This window comes from Ammospiza nelsoni, chromosome 24 (genome assembly GCF_027579445.1).
Source record: "Ammospiza nelsoni isolate bAmmNel1 chromosome 24, bAmmNel1.pri, whole genome shotgun sequence".
Classification (NCBI taxonomy): Eukaryota; Metazoa; Chordata; class Aves; order Passeriformes; family Passerellidae; genus Ammospiza; species Ammospiza nelsoni.
The window spans coordinates 6,976,601-6,994,779 of NC_080656.1; the positions used below are offsets into that span (position 1 = coordinate 6,976,601).

At 48.6% G+C, this 18,179-nt stretch overlaps 1 protein-coding gene across 2 annotated transcripts; it reads right to left on the minus strand.

The window, feature by feature from the left end:
- Positions 1-947: 947 nt before the first annotated feature.
- DRD2 (dopamine receptor D2) lies at positions 948-8,394 on the minus strand. 2 transcript variants are annotated; one of them, XM_059488355.1, is made up of 7 exons: positions 8,122-8,394; positions 5,609-5,718; positions 5,074-5,210; positions 4,187-4,377; positions 3,044-3,130; positions 2,081-2,420; positions 948-1,141 (listed from the first exon to the last, which is right to left on the minus strand). In XM_059488355.1, the coding sequence occupies exons 1-7, from the start codon at positions 8,392-8,394 to the stop codon at positions 948-950; spliced, it is 1,332 nt and encodes a 443-aa protein (XP_059344338.1). The 2 variants fall into 2 exon arrangements, with proteins under 2 accessions (XP_059344338.1, XP_059344340.1); XM_059488357.1 differs by lacking the exon at positions 3,044-3,130.
- Between the last annotated feature and the right edge of the window lie 9,785 nt (positions 8,395-18,179).

Sequence of the window (18,179 nt, forward strand, 5' to 3'; positions counted from 1 at the left end):
GAGACAGAGGCAAATCAGACCCGAGGCGCTCCTTGGGCCCCTGATTCAGGTGAGAAGCAGCAGCCCTGGCCTGGCTGGGTGCTCAGGGTGCCCCCCGGCACAGTGTCCTCGTGTCTGTACATTCACCACGCTGCCACCCTGCCCTGCTGTCACCTGGGCAGAGCCTGGAGATGAGATGCTGGTGGGCAGAAATCGCTGATGGGAGCTGAGGGGGTCCTGTTGGATGTACACCATGCAAGACAAGGTTCCACTCCTCGAGTTTCTCTCTCTCCATCTCTTTTTTTTTTTTTGGCTTGGAGCTCCACAATCCATCCTATTCATCCCTATTTACACCGATGGTTTGATGTGAGACTGATGCCCCCTTCTCCCTTCCACCCATGGCTCATAGGCTCCCACTGCTGCAGGGTCTGGGGGTGGCAGAACCTTCTCGACCCGTCTGGGGACCTCTGAAAGTTCTTGGGTTGGTTTTTATGGGATTTCTGAAGGCTTCAGCAGTTAAACACCGGGCGGGTCAGCTCGAGGTGAAGGCAAAGCTATTGCACGGAGCTCGCAGAGGCCCTGGCTGGCTCCTGCTGCCAGGGGGAAGCATGGCCTTGTCTTTGGTGAGAGTTGTACCCAGCGCTACCTCCTGCTGCCCCGTGGCCACCCCGTGTCCACAGTGCCCTCCAGGCCGGGCGGTGGCCACGGGCGAGAACCGAGCGAGAGCTCCTCGGTTCCTGCACCTCCACTTCCAGCACAGCGCGAGGCTGGCTCTGAAAAGCACCCTGGGGGCCGGTCCAGAGGTCACCCAGAGAGGTGAGACACCCTCCCGCCTCGTTCCAACCCCACCAGGTGCCCGGGCACCGCGCGGTGCCCAGCTCCAGAGCTCCAGCCCCCTCCCCGGCACGGATGGCATCGCTCCCTCTTCCCCCTCCGTTCCCAAAAAAAAGCGGGCGCTGTTTGTGGCTTTAGCAGTGGAGGATCTTCATGAAAGCCTTGCGAAACTCGATGTTGAAGGTGGTGTAGATAATGGGGTTGACAGCGCTGTTGACGTAGCCGAGCCACGTGAAGGCGCTGTACATGGCCGGCGGGATGTTGCAGTCGCAGTGCATGTTCAGGATGTGAGTGATGAAGAAGGGGAGCCAGCAGATGATGAAAACACCTGGGGGGGAAAAGGACAGAGGAGGAGTTTGATGGCTGAAAGCTGGGGGGGTTCTCGGGCTGGAGGAACAGCGAGGTTCTCTTTGGTGGAAGGGGAATTTATTTCACAGAGGAATGGGATTTGTGTTTGTGTGCTCAGTGTCCTGCTCTGCGTTCTGCCCTGGCACTAAGGAACTCCTCTGCTCATGGAATGAGCTCAGACACAGCAGAAACTCTGCCCTTCAAGGTGCCAGCTCTGCTGCCTTTTATTTCAGAAAGCCCAGGAGTCTTCCCTGGTTTTGGGAGCTCAGCTGGCCCCGAGTGGGGCAGCTTTGGGCACCCTTGGTGCAGCCCTGTGCCAGCTTAGTGCACTGCGCACCCATGGGCAGCCCTTTGCCTGTCACAGACATCTTTTATGAAAAATCCTTTCCTTAGGGTTTTTTTCTCCTGAGAAGCTGAGAGGCCTCAGGAACAAAATGTAAACAATGGTTATCTGCTGCTGTGGAATGCAACAGGTGCATCTGGGATTGGTCTCATGTGGTTGTTTCTAATTAATGGCCAGTTACAGTCAGCTGGCTCGGACTCTCTGGTTAGTCACAAACCTTTGTTATCATTCCTTCCTTTTGTATTCTTAGCCAGCCTTCTGATGAAATCCTTTCTTCTATTCTTTTAGTATATTTTTAATATAATATATATAATAAAATAATAAATAAATAAAATAATAAATAAATAAATATAATAATAAATAAAATAATAAAATAATAAATCAAGCCTTCTGAAACATGGAGTCATTATTCTCATCTCTTCCCTCATCCTCAGACCCCTATGAACACCAGCACACTTTCCTGCCATCTTCTCCTGATGTGTGAAGGGAAATGAGTTCTTTGGGGGGTTGGAAAATCAGCCTGCACAGGACAGGGGTTTCTGCAGGGAGCCCAGGGCAGGCAGGGCACGCTCTCACCGAGCACGATGGCCAGCATCTGCGTGGCTTTCTTCTCCTTCTGCTGGGACATTTTCCTCCTGATGACGGCCTTGAGCAAGTTCCTCGTCTTGCCGTTGGGCAGGGAGTGGATCTCGAAGACCTTGGCTGTGTGGTGGGATTCTTTGGCATGGCCATTCTTCTCCACCTTCCCAGGGCTGCTCAGGGGTGCCTGCAGGGTAGAGTTGTTGCCCCGATTAGAAGCAACTGGCACAATCAACTGGTGGTTACTTGGTGCTGTGGGTTTGAGGGCCGTTTTCTCAGGGGGACTGGTACTGGACACCATCTCCATTTCCATCTCTTCTATGTGACTCTCTGCCTCCTGGACAAGAATCAAATGTCCACAACATAATGACAGGTAAATACACAGAGAGGAGCAACGAGCATTCCTTACAGAGTGAAGCTGGATGATGCTGGAGAACAGTCAGTCCCTCTTCTCCCTCCCTGCCTGGAGGAAGGGCTGTGCGGTGTTGGGGTGTTCTGGGCAGATGGGATGGACAGAGCTGCACTGGAGGATTCTCCTTTTTGGCACAAAGAGGCTCAGAAATGGGGGAGACGCTGTCTCCACTCTCTACAGATTTTGTTCAGGTTTTCAGAGTGAAAATAAATAAAAATGGAATCAGCAACCAAAACCCAACAAAGCCAATGCAGTCCAAGATTTAAATAACAGAGAGGAGAAGGAAATCAAAAGCATAAAAATGTTCAAATGCCGTGGCTTTTAGAGCTGATCTTTCGGTGAGCTTAATCTGGCTTTGTGAGCTCTATGAGCTTAAACCCCCTGCTTCACTCCAAGGAATGGGAAGACTATTTAAATTTTGAGATTGAATGGTAACCTTTGCTCTTAGGTTTAGTTTTCTCCCACCCTACATAAATGAACCTCGTGTCCTGAGGGAGAAGGGGAAGGCTGAAAGCTCTGGAAAGCTCCCACTTCTCTTTAACACTCACCACTTTGCGCTTATTAACTTGGAAGCTCCCATTGGACTTCACAATAACTGTGCAGAGCTTGACGTCTTCTGGATGAGTGCATTTGTCCTAAGGGGCAAGCACCAGCTCAGAGGTTACATAGGCAGAGAGGGGTTGGGAAGGGAAGCTGGTAAGGGAGGCACGTGGGAACACAAAGGGATGAGTCAGGAGTTCAGCAGCGCGGCTCAGGAGCCGAGCACGATGGAGAGGTGGATGGAGAATGCCGAGGAGGAGCAGGGATGGAGGCTGCCACCCCTGTGCTGTGCACCAGAACAAGGAGGCCACGGAGCTCTGCTGTGTCTGCGTGTCCCTGTCTGGCTGCCTCCTCTGCAGGCAGCAGGGTGTGGAGCTGGAGCATCCCCCGGGCTGTGCTGTGTGTGCTGCCAGAGCCCTGCTTTGACAAGTGGGTTCACAGCCAGCCCGCCCAGCTGGGCTCCCTCACACACAGCTCCTGCAGGGACAGGCTGGTGCTGCAGAGCTGTGCTTCCCAGAGAGGAGCTGTGCACCCCAGGCGCTGCCACCGAGCTCTGGGGACACCTGACACCCCCTAAAGGAGGTTCAGGAGAGCTGGAGAGGGGCTTGGAGTGGTGGGGCACGAGGAAATGGCGTTAAACTGAAGGGAGATGGGTTTAGTTAGGGTATCAGGGAGAAATTCCTCCCTGTGAGGGTGGGCAGACCCTGGCAGAGGGTGCCCAGAGCAGCTGTGGCTGCCCCTGGATCCCTGGCAGTGCCCAAGGCCAGGTTGGATGGGGTTTGGAGCAACCTGGGATGGTGGAAGGTGTCCCTGCCCATGGGCTTTAGTGTCCCTCCTGACCCAAACCATTCCTCGCGTCTGTGATCCTGCAGGACTGACTCACACAGCGGTGCAGCCTCTGTTCCTGGCTACCCCAGCCCAGCCCACGGCAATGCTGGGGGTCACTGCAGCAGCTCCTGGTGCAGATCTGCTGCTGGATCATCCCCGAAATCCAGGGAAGCCCGAGGAGCCGCAGCCAGCGAGCCGGGAGCCCAGGGAGCGCAGCTGGGACCCCAAAGTGACCCCAGCACCCAGCTGTGGGAGCTCTGCCCCAGGCAGGGCGGCGTGGGGCAGGGGGAGCAGGGCAGGGGGAGGCTGTGGAGGCTGGCTACCTTCAGGGGGGCCTGCGTGTCCGAGTCCAGCACGTGGCTGCTGCGCTTGGTGCTGACGCGCTTCCTGCGCCGCCGCAGCACGATGTAGATCTGCACGTACACCAGCAGCGTCACCATGAAGGGCACGTAGAAGGACACGATGGAGGAGTACACCACGAAGGCGGGGTTGCCAATGATGCACTCCTTCTCATCTGCAAGAGAAAACCTCTCAGGGTTGGTGTCCCCGGCTGCCCTCGTGCTGGAGGGCGTCACATCACCTCGAACGTCCTGGCTGCTCCTTGCCTTGCAGCTAAGTGTGGTATTGCACTAAATAGTTATTTAGTTGTTTGCACTGGGTGTTTTAGCAATTTGCACTGTTCACATGATTTGTATCCTGTGACCTCATGGTCTTCCCCTTTTTCCCCCACTCAGCACTGCAGATCCCATGCTGGATCCAACCAATATTCCCAGGAAACTGCTGCCTGGACTGCCAGACCTTTTCTCTGCTGCCTCAGGGAAGGTTCTGTCCCATGGCTTTCCTTTCTGTGTGTTTTAATAGAAGGAGGATTTTGAATTTCTAGTGGACAAATGTTAAGGTAAACACAGATTGGTGTTGTGTGAACTTCTACATCACCTCAGTTCTGGTGAGACTGAAACCCTGCTCTGGAACAGCTGGAGATGAAACAGACCCAGAATCAGCATGCAAATAGTGAGGGGTGGCAGAGGGAGAGAACACTTCAGTACACCTCAGACCTGATCCCACCTTTATTTCTGGCTGTCTGACAGGACAGCGGGAGGGACATGCAGAGGGAAAGAACATTTCCAATATACCTCAGACCTGATCCCACCTTTATTCCTGCCTGTCTAGGAGAGCAGCAGGAGGCAGCTGCAGGTGCCAGAGCCCTCACCTGTGTTGTTGAGGCCGAAGAGGAGCGGGCAGGAGATGGCAAAGGAGAGCACCCAGACCACGGCGATCATGACGGTGACCCTGCGCTTGGAGCTGTAGCGGGTGTTGTAGAGCATGGGCATGGCCACGGCCGTGTACCTGCAGGGGACACATCCCCCAGGCTGCTGTCACCCTGCCAGGGCTGCCACTGCCCACCAAGCACAGGGCATGTGTGCCAGGGGGCTGCAGCCACGCCAGGAGGGTGAGGCTGGGTCAGCTCCTGGTGTTCTCCTCCCACCGTCCCACCAACGCCTGCGGCACCATCCCAGAGTACAAAGAGCAGGGCCAGAGCCATGGAGCACAGAGCAATTCCATGTGCACCCCCAGGAGCAGAGTTTCTGTGCCTCCTGACCGAACCCCCTGCTCACAGCTCATTGGGATCCTCTAAGATGCTCTTCAAAAAACTCCCACTGTTTTCCAGCCTCTGAGTCCCACAGAGGTGCTGGGACTGGCCACCCTGGGTTTGGCACAGCCTGGGTTTGGCACAGAGCCCTCACCTGTCAATGCTGATGGCACAGAGGTTGAGGATGCTGGCAGTGCACATCATGACATCCAGGGTGACAAAGATATCGCAGTGGATGCGGCTGAACCGCCACTCCCCAACCACCTGCGGAGAGAGGATGGGTGGTGAGCAATCCTTGGGCAATCCCTGGGGCTGGAGAGCAATCCCTGGGGTTAGTGAGCAATTCCTTGGGGTTAGTGAGCAATCCCTGGGGCTGGAGAGCAATCCCTGGGGTTAGTGAGCAATTCCTTGGGGTTAGTGAGCAATCCCTGGGGCTGGAGAGCAATCCCTGGGGTTAGTGAGCAATCCCTGGGGTTAGTGAGCAATCCCTGGGGCTGGAGAGCAATCCCTGGGGTTAGTGAGCAATCCCTGGGGTTAGTGAGCAATCCCTGGGGCTGGAGAGCAATCCCTGCAGCTGCTGTGGTTCCACCCTGCTGCTCTCTGTGGGTTTGGGCAGCCCCAGCACAAACCTGGGCTCACCAGGGAAGATAAAGGAGCTTAAACAGCTCCCTGAAGGATTTCAAGGCAGAATGAGGAGGGAAACACATTAATTTTCATTCCCAAGCACCTCTGATTTTACTCACAGCTTTTTCCCAGACAGTTTTTCCAATTACACCCAGCAAAGGTCAGACAAGCAAGAGCTTCCCTTCATTTCTTAGTTTAAAAAATCGGGGTAGGCATTCCTAACCTTTATCTCTTTTATTTTTGGTGAAGAAAATGAGTTTAATTCAGAGTGAAAAGCCTTTAACACTCCACACAAAGTGCTAAAGACAAAGAACTAATGATAACACTTCCAGGCACCAGTAGCCTTTTTTCTCCTCACTTCTCTTGCTGTTGAAGCTGAACTTTGCCAATTAAGTTTAATAGCAATTATTCGGACTGCTGTGTTTGACATGTGATGAAAAAAAAAAGTATATTTCCCTCTAACAAAAATAGAGCCCTACTGCATTTGAAAATAGAATGAATAAGATATCTATTCTTCAGTTATTTCTGCTCTGATATACATAACCATAGGCAGCATAAAGAAGGGAGAATGACTGCATTGAAGCCTGAGTGACAGATGAATACTCAGTGATTAAAAAAGCACTTAAGAGACAGTTACATCAGGAACTTTGAGGAGAATTTGCCCAAAGGCAAAGGTTTCCAGCCAGATCCAAACCTCTGTGGAACCGATTTCCTGAGGGCATGGTTTGGGGGAAGCTGGAAACTGCACAGTTCTTTCTCTTGGTGTTTTCATTTGTGCTGGAGAAACCTCCAAAGTTTGGGGGTAAAAGATCTGTTTGCACCAAGGCTGGGGTTTTCTCAAGTGTTAATTTTGAGTTTGATTTTTAGGCCAAGCTTGTGACACAAAACCTGGAGGAAACTGTCCCAAATGGAAGATGAAGGTAGCTGTGGTTCCTGACCAACCCTGCACGTGAGCCCAGAAAAGGGAGAGAATTTTGCATCATTGTGGTTTATTCTTCTGCCTTAAAATTAAAAAGGGTCTGAGAGGTTCTTCTGGCTGGACCTGAGGGAGTAGGATCTTCTCCCAGCATCACCCTCTGCTTCAGACTGGTGGAATAAGTGGAATAGAAGGAGCAGAACAGAAGGAGATGGAGCCCCAGAGGCAGAGCCTGCCTCCCCCAGCCCGTGGCCACTTAATGAGCTTCAGCAGCGGCTCTGAGTTATCCAAGGCCACGAAAACAATCATTAACTCGGGGATAATTAGCACTGTGCTCTCCCACAGCCCGTGCCACATCACTGGCTCTGTTTTGCTTTGCATCAGGACTCACTGGGCTCACTGATGATGGTTCCTTCCCCTGCTCTCCTCCCTGTGTTATCATCCCTCCCATGGGTGAGTGCCTGGAAACTCAGCATGGTTTGTGCTGTGAAAAGTGATATTTTCCCCCTATATTGTGACATAAAACTGTGGTTTCCCATCCTGCTTCCACTTCCACAATTGCCTTCCTGCAGCCCTTCAGAAACAGGGCCTTGATTGCTTTTTATTTTTATTTTTTTTTCTGATTGCTGGATTCAATGATCCTTGTGCGTCCCTTCCACCTCCACAAATTCCCTGTGATTTCAGTGTGATACCCGTGGTGGAGTTTTGAACACAAAATTGGGGTCCTTTCCCACTTGACCCCAAATTTCTGGTGCAATTGGGTTGTGATTTAGTGCTCTGAGCAGCAGTGGGGTTTCAAGCTACCTGCTCTCCCATCCTTCTCCTGGAAAAAAATGGCGATTTTTGGGGATGAGAAAGCTACAGTTTCAGGAATGGGAAAAAAAATGCAGTTTTGGGAATGAGAAAGCTACAATTTCAGGAATAGGAAAAATGCAGTTTCGGGAATGAAGAAGGTACAATTTCAGGAATGGAAAAAAATGCAATTTTGGGAACGAAAAAACCTGCACTTCAGGGAACAAAACCCCCTGTATTTAGGGCATGAAAATCACTTGTGGGGAATTCAGGAGGCCGATTTCCAGGTTGCTACACCCTCCCCACCCTCCCTCAGGCCAGCTCCGAGCCCTTACCTCCATGTAGACCACCCAGGGCATGCAGAGCGTGGCCACCAGCAGGTCAGCCACGGCCAGGCTGACGATCAGGTAGTTGGTGGTGGTCTGCAGGGCCCTCTCCCTGGACACTGCCATGCACACCAGGACGTTGCCAAAGACGATGATGAAGATGAGGAGGGCCAGCAGCACGGCGTAGTAGTTGTAGTGCGGCCTGTGCGCCGCCTCTGAGGCGTTCAGGGCCCTGCTCCAGTTCCTGTCCCCGTCGTACCACGAGAGGTTGAGGGGATCCATGGGGGCCCCTGTGCCAGCTGCCAGCTCCACCCTGCCACACAGGTGTTGCACAGGCCCTTGGGTCAGCATGGGAAATGAAAATGGAAAAAATAAATCAGGTTTCTGCTGCCTTGCTCATGGTCTGCCCAAGGAGGTGGTGCAGTCACCATCCCCGATGTGTTTAACAAAGTCTGGATGCGGCACTCGGTGCCAGGGTTTAGCTGAGGTGCTGGGGCTGGGTTGGACTCAATGGTCTTGAAGGTCTCTTCCAACCCAGTGATTCTCTGAATTCTGTGAATTTGGGAGACATTTGGGAATTCCTGGGGACTGGGAAAGTGATGCAGTCCCCATCCCTGGGTGTGTTTACAAAGCCTGGATGTGGCACTGGGTGCCAGGGCTTAGCTGAGGTGCTGGGGCTGGGTTGGATTTGATGATCTTTGAGGTGTCTCCCAACCCAGTGATTCTGTGAATTCCCTGGAGTCTGTTCTCCCTGCCCTGGTGAAATGTTTGGCTGGAAATGGGATGGATGCAGAGCTGCTGACCCAGGCAGGAATTGCAGCAGTTGGTTTTTATTCCCTGACCCAGGCAGGGGTTGCAGCAGTTGGTTTTTATTTCCTGACCCAGGCAGGGGTTGCAGCAGTTGGTTTTTATTTCCTGACCCAGGCAGGGGTTGCAGCAGTTGGTTTTTATTTCCTGACCCAGGCAGGGGTTGCAGCAGTTGGTTTTTATTTCCTGACCCAGGCAGGGGTTGCAGCAGTTGGTTTTTATTCCCTGACCCAGGCAGGGGTTGCAGCAGTTGGTTTTTATTCCCTGACCCAGGCAGGGGTTGCAGCAGTTGGTTTTTATTCCCTGACCCAGGCAGGGGTTGCAGCAGTTGGTTTTATTTCCAGCTCAGCCCAGGTTTCTGTGGCAGTTCCTCTGTGTTCCAGCTGGCTCAGGGTGCCTGGGCTGTTCTGATGTTCTGTCCCTGCCATCCCCTGCTCCCTGTGAGGTGTGCACAGTTCAGGGCACAAGTGCCCTGACACACTTTGTTTATTTTCCATGTGCTTCGTGGGGCTTTGGGCTGCATTCCTTTCATTTTTTTTCTTTTTTCCTTATATATCTTTTTTCCTCCAGCAGTGAAATAAATAAATTTTAAACCCGGAATAGTGACAATGATGGAAGTTGACAGCAGCAGCTTTTGCGGGCAGGGCTGGGCTGTGCTGCCTCTGCCATGGCCCCAGAGAGGTGACAGTGAGGGGGGACACGGTGGGGACAGCACTGCTGCCACCCCACAGCCCTCAGCAGCTCCTGGAACTGGGAACTTTGCTTTCCCGGTGAGAGAAATAGCAGATTTGTGTTTCCAAACCAGCTGTGGGGCTGCTGGTGTCTAAAACCAGCACTGGGAGAGAAAAGAAACAATGGGAAGGGTTCCACTGATTGATGAATGGAAAAAGATATTCACTTTTACATATAAACTTTGGGTTTGCTGAGAAATGAAATTGGACATTGAGAGATGAAAGAAACAATGGGGAAGGAAAACCCCTAAATTCCAAAGGACCAAATATTCCTCTTTTAATGGAAGGATCAAAAATTCCATGTTTGAGGGAAGGGTAAAAAATTCCATGTTTAATGGAAGGATCAAATATCCATGTTTGAGGGAAGGGTAAAAAATTCCATGTTTAATGGAAGAATCAAATATTCCATGTTTGGAAGAAAGGTCAAATATTCAATTTGAGGGAAGGACCAAATATTCCATGTTTAATGGAAGGATCAAATATTCCATGTTTGAGAGAAAGGTCAAATATTCAATTTGAGGGAAGGACCAAATATTCCATGTTTAATGGAAGGATCAAATATTCCATTTGATGGAAGGGTCAAATATTCCATGTTTGGTGGAAGGATCAAATATTCCATGTTTAATGAAAGGATTAAATATTCATGTTTAATGGAAGGATCAAATATTCCATGTTTGGTGGAAGGATCAAATATTCCATCTTTGAGGGAAAGGACAAACATTCCATTTGATGGAAGGGTCAAATATTCCATGTTTGAGGGAAAGGTCAAATATTCCATCTTTAATGGAAGGATCAAAAATTCCATGTTTGAGAAAAGGACCAAATATTCCATGTTTAATGGAAGGACAAATATTCCATTTGAGGGAAGGATCAAATATTCCATGTTTGATCAAATATTCCACGTTTCCCAAGCTTTATCTCCACCAAGACCACACTGGGAGGTCTGGCCCTGCTCTCAGACACCCCAAACCAAGGCCACTTAATTTCCTTATTAAAAAGACAAAGTGACTTTGATTTATTAAACCACGTAAGTGATCAAAATAGCAAAACATTTGCAAATATCAAATTCACCTGGGAACAATGGTTTCTTTATGTTTCACTGAGCTTTTTTGTGCTTTTCTCATTCAGAGAACAATTTGGATAATAATCCTTGGAAATTTGTTGCATATGGGTCCTTAATAGCTGATAATTCAAAAAGTGTCTGTCTGACAGTGCTATCAGCAGCACTTGATAGCTCTACAAATGTCTTCTTAGGAGCTGTCAAAGTGTCAGAAATTAATTAAATGTTAGCTTCTGTGACTCAGAGTGAAGGGGAAAAATCAATGCTAAATACGGCAACAGTTTTTTCTCCTCTCCTGTTGCCCTTTCATAATGCAAAACTATCTCGAGGAGGCAGAACCATGCAGAAAATGCAGGGTGGGACCAAAAAAGAAATTCTTTTAAAAAAAGCAGGGGCATGGAGAAGTGTGTTTGAGGTGTGAGAGGGTTGGAGAGGGGCAGGAGCAGCCCCTTGGGCCTGGGCTGGTTTTGCTCTGAGCGCAGGAAGGAAATTGGCTTTGGGAAGGAAAGGCCACAGATGGAGACGGGCTCAGCAATCCCAGCCCTTCCCAGGCTGTTCCAGCTCCCTGCTGGATTGGAGGAGGCATTTATAGCTCATCTCATGTCCATTCATCAGGAGTTCCCTCAACGGTGCTCAGGGAGTGTGTAAAAATCCCGGGTAAAGCAATCAACATTTCCTTTCATTTCCTTCTCTATCTTTCTCCAGAGGTTTTTTTTTTTTTTTTCTTTAAATAGAACTATTTTCACAGTAATAATTTTTGCCTTTCTATGCATCATGGGGAAAGTTAATGTTTGAATATTGTACAAAGGAAAAGATTTGGTGTTTCTGTTAAAATAAAAGAAGTTTTAATTTTGGAAAATGAAAGAGAAGAAAAGTTCCAAACATTTTGTATGAAATAGGGAAACTTAAACACCAAAACCTAGAAATTAAAACCTAGAAATTAAAACTGTTTAAATTAAAACTGTGTGATGACACAATTAAAGGCTGTATTCAGCACACATCCTCGTGGTACAAACTACAGTTACATGGACAACTCTGTTAATCCCCAGCTTTGGAAAGTTTGAGTTTTTAGAACTAAAAAGAACTTCCAGTGGAGTTTTTAGTGCTAAAAAGAACCCTCTTTTCCCCAGCCCAGAGCTGGCAGCATTCTTGGTGGCCATTAGGGAGGTTTGTGAGTCTCAGTCCTGCTTTGAGGAGCAATTTTGATTTCAGTGCTGACAGTTCCTCAGAAAGAGGAAAGAAAGAAGAAATAAAGAAAGAAGCACTTAAAGAGCTGGGGGGGAGAGGGAGGCTTTTTCCTGCTCTGCCCAAAAGCTGCATTTTCCTGGGGAAAAGGCACAAACAGCACCTGGCTCTGGCCTGGGTGAAGTTCCTGTACAGAGATAAACCAGAGCCTTGGTTTGGGGGAGAAAGTGCCCAAAAAGGAACAAATTCCCCTGAGAATTAAGGGCAGCAAAGCCACTGTAATTCCCACCCCAGAGATTTCCAGGGTGGCTGAGCTGATCCAGCCATGGATTAGCTGCAGGGTCAAGGGCAGGACAGGGAATGCAAGGTTGCAGCCTCGTGTTTGTTTGATAGCAGCAGTGCAGCAGCACCCTGCTGCTCCTCCCTGCTGCTCATCCTCATCATCCTCATCCTCCTCACCACCCTCCTGCTCCCAAAAAACCTCCCTGCAAGCAGTTCCCCAGCAGCTGGAGGGTGGGACATCTCACTAATACCTTACCAAAAAAAGCCTTCTAAAAGGCTTTTTTAATATATAATTATAATAATTATTTTATTATATTATTTATAATTATTATTTATAATTTTTTTAAATACAGTTTTGAAGTACAGTCATACCGTTATTTTTAAAATACAGTTTAAGCCCTGCTACTCTGGCTGACCTAGCAGCTAGCTGGTAAGTTACTGTGTAAAAGAATAATGAAAATAAAAATCAGTTAACACGACAGTCTATTCTAGTAAGGAAACAATTCACACCTCTAAAAACAAAATTCTGTCACATAAGAATCTGCAAAATAAAAATGTAAACACCTAAGTAAAGAGAAAGTCTTGACATGTACACAAACAGACATTTTCTAACCAATAAATTAAGTAGCAAAAAAAATCATTAATCAATTTGATTTAACACAGTGCCTTCTGATATCCCCATAAAAATATAAGATATATGATAATGATTCAGCTTTTCTGCTTAAGAAATCCAGAGTCCTGTGTGTTGGTGTTGGAGCAGGGGGGAATCTGCAGAACTCACAGGGACAAGGAGAAGGGCTGCAGTGCAGAGCCAGGGCTCTGCCCTCCTCTGCTGGCAGCTCCCCCTGCTTTTCCAGAGATCAAACTGAAAAATGCTCATTTGCTGTGCCAATATCTCCTCATGGATCCTCTAATCAGGGTTGGAGAAAGAGCACAAGAGAGTGAATGTGGAATGTTCACGGCCCAGCAAACCCCTTTGTGTCTCTGGCAGCTTCTGGAACCTTTTTCCTCTCAGAAACTGCAACTCTCCTTCTGGTTTTCACCCTGCTTGCAAACCCTTCGAGGAATAAAACCCTGCCAGGCCTGATCCTGGTTAAAATTTGGGGCTTCCCCACCAAAACTTCAGCCAGCCTTTGCTCCTGCATGGAGCCCCCAAGGTTTTTGCCTCAGACATGACCCATTTAAGATGAAATCAGGAGTTCAGGGTGAGATTTCAGCTCCCAACTTTCCTCTGGACTCCAGACCCAATTTTGGACACAACTGGGCACCCAAGAGGGAAAAAGCAGGCAAAGCCAGCACTGAGAGCATCCCTGAGGGCCATGTCCCACTCAGATCAGCTCCCACCTGCTGTCCCCAAGGCCTTTGGCCTGCAGGTGCTGCCAGACTGAAATTTCCTGCTCATTGCTGCTGCCCAGAGGTGCCCATCCCTCCCAGGCAGAGCCTCTCCAAAGGCCTGGCACAGAAATCAATGTCTGAGTGGGATTTGCACAGAACGCTGCCTCCCTGGGTGTTGTCACTTTGCTCTGGAAATCTGGAATCAATGGGCCATGGGAAGCTGTCAAGCTGACATTCCTTTCTGTCCTCAAGGTGTCTGCTGAGAATGCCACAAAAATATTCCAGTCAAAGGAAAAAGCAGCATTTCTTTGGGGCACAGAGAAAGTGGAAGAAAAGGGAAGGGTGAAATGTGTTTCAGGAGCTGCTTTGTTTCTCTGTTTGTGGAGGGGGGATAAAAGCCTCTTCTGGAGCAGTTTCTCTGGTTTTTATTTTGCATGCCAGCCCAGAATTGCTGTGGACTCCTGGTCGTGGTTCCCTGGAGAGCAGAGAAGGTGTGGAGCAGCTGGCACTGAGTGAGAACCTTTTCCTACTCATTTCTGCTCAGGGGACAGGTCTGCAGGCTCTGAGGAGGAGAGGCCAGGAATGAGGAAAATATTGTAAATCTGCCTTGACCTGAGAGCTCTGCTGATGCTGCTGAAAATGCCCTGCCCTGCCCTGGGCTCCTCAGGAGCAGCTGGCACAGGAGTCACCCAGCACAGTCCTGGTGGCTTTAAATAACCACAGCTCCCCCGGGCTCTCTGTGGCTGATGCAAATGCAGCAGGGAGGTGACAGGGGAGGTGACAGCGTGACTGAGGCCTGGCAGTAATTACACCTGAGTGCTTCTGAGCACGGCTGGGGGAGGCACAGCTCTGCTTCCCACCCTGCCCTGCCCTCTCTGCTCTGCAGGAACCAGCACAATGCACGAGCAGGAGTTTGGGCACCTCTGCACACACAGGGGCAGAATTAGAGACAAAATCTTATACAGGGATCTCCTTGTGCCGGGTCTTATGAGCCCTTGGAGATCTGTTCCTACAAAACTCCTGCCCAGGCTGGGCTTTCAGGGGGCTGAATTCTAATTTCAGCACTGCAGCCTTCATATCGATCAAGCCAACAGCTCTGCCATCATCTCCTTCCAAAATCCTCTGGAAAATCTTCCTCCTCTGCCTCTCTCCTGGCTCCCCGTTCCCCTGATCCTCTGCTATCCAAGATATCAAGGGTGTATTAATTGCAGCTATTGCTCACTTCTGATTCACAAACATTCCTAGTTCTGTATAATTGTCACCATCACATTTTCTGAAAAACTCTCTTTGCCCAGGATTCCACTCCTGGGAAGCTGAGAAAAAGGTAAATAATAATTATCTCATTTGCTTCTCCTGTGTTTTGCTGCTGTGGAATGTGGTTTGGAGATTATTTATCCAACAGGTGAATTGTTTTGATTTAATGACCAATCATGGTGATTAAATCAAAACAATTGACTCAGGAGTTTTTCATTATTGTCTTTTAGCCTTCTTCTGTATCCTTTCTCTATTCTTTAGTACAATTTAGTATAGCATTCTTTAATGCGATATGATATATGATATGATTGATTTGATATGATATGATATGATGATATGATATGATATAATATAATGTGATATAATGTGATATAATATGATATAATATAATATAATATAATATAATATAATATAATATAATATAATATAATATAATATAATATAATATAATATAATACATAATACAATGTAATGTAATACAATATCATATCATATCATATCATATCATATCATATCATATCATATCATCATATCAATAATATCATATCATACCATACCATACCATACCATACCATACCATACCATATCAATAATATCATATCATATCATATCATAATAAATGAGCCTTCTAAATGGAGGAAGATTCATCATTCTAAATAAATGGAGTCAGATTCATCATTTCCTTCCTGCCACGAGGGACCCCGAAAATACTACAGATAATACTTAATTGGGTGCTTTTGCTAGAAAGTACTACACATAATAATCCCTAACTGGGTGCTCCTGCTGGAAGGTGCTCACAGCCCCCCTGAGCACCTGGTCCCAGCCTTTCCTGGTGCTCAGCAGAGCTCTGAGAGGGCCCTGTGGGTGACACCAGGGCTCTGAGAGGGCCCTGTGGGTGACACCAGGGCTCTGAGAGGGCTCTGTGGGTGACACCAGGGCTCTGAGAGGGCTCTGTGGGTGACACCACCCCGCTGCCACCGCGGCCTCTGAGTCACCCACCCGAGCTGTTCTCGCTGATGCCACCGCGGCGTTCTCTGTTCCCAGCGCTGATAATCACAATCACATTGCTCAGAGCTCCCTGCACCGACTCCGGGCTGTGATTCACCCCCTCCCAGGCAGCAGAGACCCTCAGGAGCCTCCTCTGGAGCACAGCGAGGGTTTCCTGCCTCTGGAGAGGGTGGCAGGACAATCCCAGCTCCTGGTGGCTCCAGAATTTCCAGGCTGAGCCCTGGTTTCAAGGCAGATTTCCCAGTTCTCCATTTGTGGTGCTGCTCCTTCAAGCATCCCTCTTTCCCTACGGAATTTTTGCCTAAATTTCTGTTGCAGGAAGGAAAGGGAAGAAGTTTCATCCCAGAGCATTTGTCCTTCATGCCTGTGATGGAGCAGAACCTTCCCCAGGACTGTGCTCTGCCCTCCCAGCTGAATCCAGGCACACATCAGGCTGGAGCCCTGCAGAAGGATGTCCTGAGGCTGAATTTCTCTGGGGATTCACTGCCTGCTGCTTCCAGGCCCTCTGAAAATCTCATCCTCCCAGGTTTCTCAGCAAGCCCTCACAGAAGGGAAGAATTCAGGCATATCTTCCCTAGAGGGGGAGGAATGCTCCTGTAACTTCCCTTAACCTGTTCTTCTGCTAATAAAAAACAGGTTCCGTTTCCAGAGGAATCTTTAAAATTAAAGATTAAGGCTTTGCCTTCATTGAAGACTTGCAGCCAAATATGGTTTTATCAGAAATCCTCCAATTCTAACATTTTCTCACTCCAACATGTTAAACTTCAACAAGGAGAGGTCATAGTGGATTGGTTTGGGGTTTTTGTCATGAATAATCCTTTTAGGACCACTTTGGGGTATAAATAGCTCCCTCCAGCAAGAATCTGCTCCCAGGAAAGCCCAGCACTGCCCCTGCCCACCTGGAATTCAGGAGAGCTTTGGTCCTGCCCGCCAGGCTGAGCAGAGCCCTGGGTTCCTGCTGTTCTTTCAGAATCTGTGGGTGCAGGGCAAGCTTTGATCTCTGCAACATTTGGCAGATGAATTTTTCAAGCTGGAGCTGCTCCAGACACAGCCCGCTTGAGCCCTTCTCAGCTGGGTGGAGAGGATGGGCAGAAAAGGCTTTTTAGGAACCATTTCTCACTCTGTGCTTTCAGCTTTGGACACACAGCCAGAAACACCGAGCACATCTCGATTTTCAGTGGCTAAAGGGAAGGATTGATTCCTCCCCTGTGCTCTCCCATAGGGATGGTCCCTGTCAGAGGCAGCTCTTCAGCCTGAAGATATTGGTTCTTATTAAACATTGCATTGCTATAGACCCAACATCCTGTTCTCCACAAAAGCTCTTTTTTCTGCTCATAATTCCTTTATCTCTATCCTAATGCCTAAAATCTCTCTGACGAGATCTGAGCCTCTGACTAATCTAATAAATTCCCAACTTCATGAATGCTGGGGATCTGTGTTCCTTTAGAATCCGTGCTGTGTTTGAGATCATCCACCAATGTCTGCAAATAACTCTTAATCACAGCCAATTGTATTAATTTTGAGGAATTGGAAAAGTTGAATCTCTTCGCTTCCCACCCCCCTTAGTTATGTACAGAAGTGGCTGAAATTTGAACAAAATACTGGATAAAACCTTGCAAATATTTAAGGGGTTTATTTTCTTTATTTGTTCTTGTCTGTCTAATGTTCACATTTTGGTACTTGGCATTTGAAGTGTAAAACAATTTAATTGCAGAAATAGGTTGTGTTAATTCCTTGCCTGAACAAACCCTTTTTGCTTCCCAGGCTTCCCCTGTTCGTGCAGCACCTGGCACAGGGATACTGTGAGCTCTCAAGTCCTTCAGCCACACTTTATTAAAAGTAAATAATAATAATTCAGATTGAGGCCATCAAATATTTGCCCTCCACTTATGTCAGGGAGCACTCGTTGAACATCTGCTCTTTGCATTGCCACTCCTCCCCCTGAGCTTGTTTGCAGAAATGTTTGCCAAAAGCAGCGAGTTCCAGAGCTCTTTGGTTCCCCTTTCCCTCCTCCCCGTTCTCCTCAGATTTCTGGGAGTTTGCCCCAAACCATCCCTGACTAAGATTTGCCCCCAGTCCCGTGGAGCAGCTCTGATGGGGATGCGTCAATCAGCACAGCCCTCGCTCCAAGTGCCATTCCCTGCATTTAAAACCCCGAGAAAACACAATTAATTATTGCTGTCCCTCGTGGCCAAGGAGCAGAACCAGCTCCCATCTCAGAGGGAAAGCTCTGAGAATTCCCCCATCCAGTTCTCCTCAAATTTCAAATCCTAATGATCCTTAATCATTTCATCCCTGGGCTGCATCAGCTCAGCTATTCAAATCCTGAGCACCCACCTCTGCCATCTCTGCAGGCAAAAGGAGAGGAGGATGTGAAAAATGTGTATTTTATGATTGGCTTTTTG

Excerpts from the sequence above, each read along its gene's own strand:
- DRD2 (XM_059488355.1), bottom strand. The coding sequence starts at position 8,394 with ATGGATCCCCTCAACCTCTCGTGGTACGACGGGGACAGGAACTGGAGC. Across the intron at positions 2,421-3,043 it reads AAGTTAATAAGCGCAAAGTG|GAGGCAGAGAGTCACATAGA; the intron begins GTGAGTGTTAAA and ends ATTCTTGTCCAG. Across the intron at positions 1,142-2,080 it reads GATGCTGGCCATCGTGCTCG|GTGTTTTCATCATCTGCTGG; the intron begins GTGAGAGCGTGC and ends TTTCCCCCCCAG.